Genomic DNA, 2,500 nt, shown 5'->3' with positions numbered 1-2,500 from the left:
GATTAGAACAAACATGATTCAAAAACAGTATAGTGCTATAGAAGGCCTAGCCATTATAGTGAACCTTCCGTCTTACGCGTCCTTACCTTTAAGCCGTTATGGTAGACCTTCCCAACATGATCGAAACAGCCATCCTGATCTTTTGCGTCCCTCTGCAGGGTATTGAGCCAATTCCAGGTCGGTCGCGTTATTCTGCGCTGGCTCTGTTGCAGGAGGAAAACGAGGGGGTGAAATGCTGACGGCTCCATGCATGCATAAAAGTTATTCCATTATCTCCCTCTCTCTCATTCTCTCTCTCTCTCTCTCTCTCTCTCTCTCTCCCGGAGGGCGTCTCGTCGGGTCCTCTCGGTCTTCTCTCTCCAGGCCTCTCGTCTCTCGGTCTGGTCTCTTCTCTCTCTGCTCTCTGCTCGCCCGTCTCTCTCTCTCCTCTCCCCTCCCTTCCCTCTCGTCTCTACTCTATATATAAGTAGTACGTTGTCTATATATATATTTTTTTTCTTTTCTCTCTCTTTCTTCTCTATCTCTGTTCACTTTCAATTCACGGGCCTCTCTCTCTTCTCTCCGGCGTCTCTCCCCTCTCTCGTCTCTTCTCTCTCTCTCTCCTCTCTCTCTCTCTCTATATTATATATATCTAATATTTATAATATATATATATATTTATATATATATACTATATTATATATATAATATAAAGATATATATGGGGGGGGGGGGGGGGGGGGGGGGGGGGAGGGGGGAATATATATATATATAATATTATATATCTATATTTTAAGTTTTTTTGTTTTTCTTTCTTTCTTTCTTTCTTTCTTTTTCTTTCTTTCTTTTTTTTCTTTCTCTCTCTTTCTCTGTCTCTCTGTTTACCCCACTCTCACTCTCTCTCTCTCTATATATATATGTATATATTTTTTTCTCTCTCTTTCTCTCTCTTTCTCTGTCTCTCTGTTCCCCCCACTCTCTCTCTCTCTTTCTCTGTCTCTCTGTTCCTCTCCCTCCCACCCTCCCTCCCTCCCTCCTTCTCTCTTTCTCCCTCCCTCCCTCTCTCTCGCTCTCTCTCTCCATCAAGTACATACGGTAAGAGCGGCGGTGGTCAAGATGTAAGACGTCATCCAAGACGACACCTCTTTGTTGCGACTGCCGAAGACGGCGTAGGAATCATCCTCGAGACGATATGGCCTTTGGCGCTCATAGCCTGCACGCGCGCGGAGACGACCGTTATGTAGCGTCTTTGGTTTATTCGTTTATGAGTTCTCAAGTATACATGATACAGCAGTCTTGTCCAATAAACTTATATATATCAGCTGATTAGGTTAAAGGCAGAAGATAAAACGTAAGATATATATAGACGGAAAACAAGATTGATACTTATTGAAATTCATGTGCAGACTCACCTTCTTTAACGTTTGATAGAATATCGTCGTAGGACTCGTTTCTATAGCGATTAGAACCAAGGAAGTTCAAATACAAGTACTGGTTCGCTGCTGTATTCAATCCCTCAATGTCGCCGCGTTTGTGGAGCAGTAAGGAGTCTCTGTCCTGTCGAGTAAATACAAATATTGCAACCTGTATACACACACACACACACACACACACACACACACACACACACACACACACACACACACACACACACACACACACACACACACACCACAAAAAAGACATACAAGCTGAGTTGTATTTTATTTTGCCTCTTAATTCTTATACTTATCCATGGTATTTAGATATGAAGTTTTGTGCGCTAATCTCGCGGTTGAGAAACCTAAATGAAGTTACCTGTTGCATTATAGCCATGAAGTTGCTTGCAGCGATGAGCCAAGCCTTCACAGAACCTTGTACAGCCTCAGGGGGTGCTTCAACCTGCCAATCTTGCAAGGTGTCTTGTCCACTAAGCATGTCTGTGAAAGGTTTTTTTTTTTCTTTTATCGCTTGAATAATAACTGATGCCTGTGTAGTGTCTAGGATGTATCATATGTTCTATTCTTTGTATTTTATGTGATATACATGTTTATCCCAGAGCACATGGTGCGAATATGCATTACAATTAAATATCAATGTCCTTTATTTTTTATGTATGAATGATGCATGTACTTGCCCATGGCAGTCGCGTACAAAACAGGTAAGTATATCCTCGACCTCACCTGGCCCGCAAACGTATTTGGCCCAAGTCTTTTCTCGTTGAAATCCGTCTGGCTCAATCGTGATGTTTAACAAGGACACGTATATGTAATCACTGAAATATACGAGAAATGTTAGGTACACAAAAGACTATGATATCAATTGACTGACATGCTGTTTTTTCTACACCGAGGGAAGGAATCAGTCCTCTAACCTTAGATCTGAGTCGGCGTCGGCGCAGGACGAGCCTTCCTGGCGATTAACGCCCACTCCTACGGTGACATTGATGACTTCTGCTACCAAAGGTCGAATCTTGAAGGTGTCTGTAGTTTTGCCCCTCGCTTCTAAGCAGGTGCTTCGCTCTCCGGTTCTGTTCGTGTTC

The 2,500-nt window shown here is 42.9% G+C and overlaps 1 protein-coding gene across 3 annotated transcripts in view; it reads right to left on the bottom strand.

Annotated features, from left to right (window-relative positions):
- The window catches only part of LOC122249755 (uncharacterized), a 36,046-nt gene that overhangs the window by 15,742 nt on the left and 17,804 nt on the right, over positions 1-2,500 (bottom strand). For all 3 annotated transcript variants that reach the window (XM_086539040.1, XM_086539026.1, XM_086539033.1), the window contains exons 15-20: positions 2,333-2,500; positions 2,142-2,233; positions 1,777-1,898; positions 1,392-1,536; positions 1,074-1,192; positions 87-203 (exon numbers count right to left, since the gene is read on the bottom strand). The exon at positions 2,333-2,500 is cut by the window's right edge and continues 59 nt beyond it. In XM_086539040.1, the coding sequence (XP_086395166.1) occupies positions 87-203; positions 1,074-1,192; positions 1,392-1,536; positions 1,777-1,898; positions 2,142-2,233; positions 2,333-2,500 (763 nt within the window). The remainder of the gene's footprint in view (positions 1-86; positions 204-1,073; positions 1,193-1,391; positions 1,537-1,776; positions 1,899-2,141; positions 2,234-2,332) is intronic.

The sequence above is a fragment of the Penaeus japonicus genome, unplaced genomic scaffold, assembly GCF_977035675.1.
Source record: "Penaeus japonicus unplaced genomic scaffold, GWHDUDI00000001_assembly GWHDUDI00000001, whole genome shotgun sequence".
Classification (NCBI taxonomy): Eukaryota; Metazoa; Arthropoda; class Malacostraca; order Decapoda; family Penaeidae; genus Penaeus; species Penaeus japonicus.
This window is presented reverse-complemented; position numbering and strand designations above follow the sequence as displayed.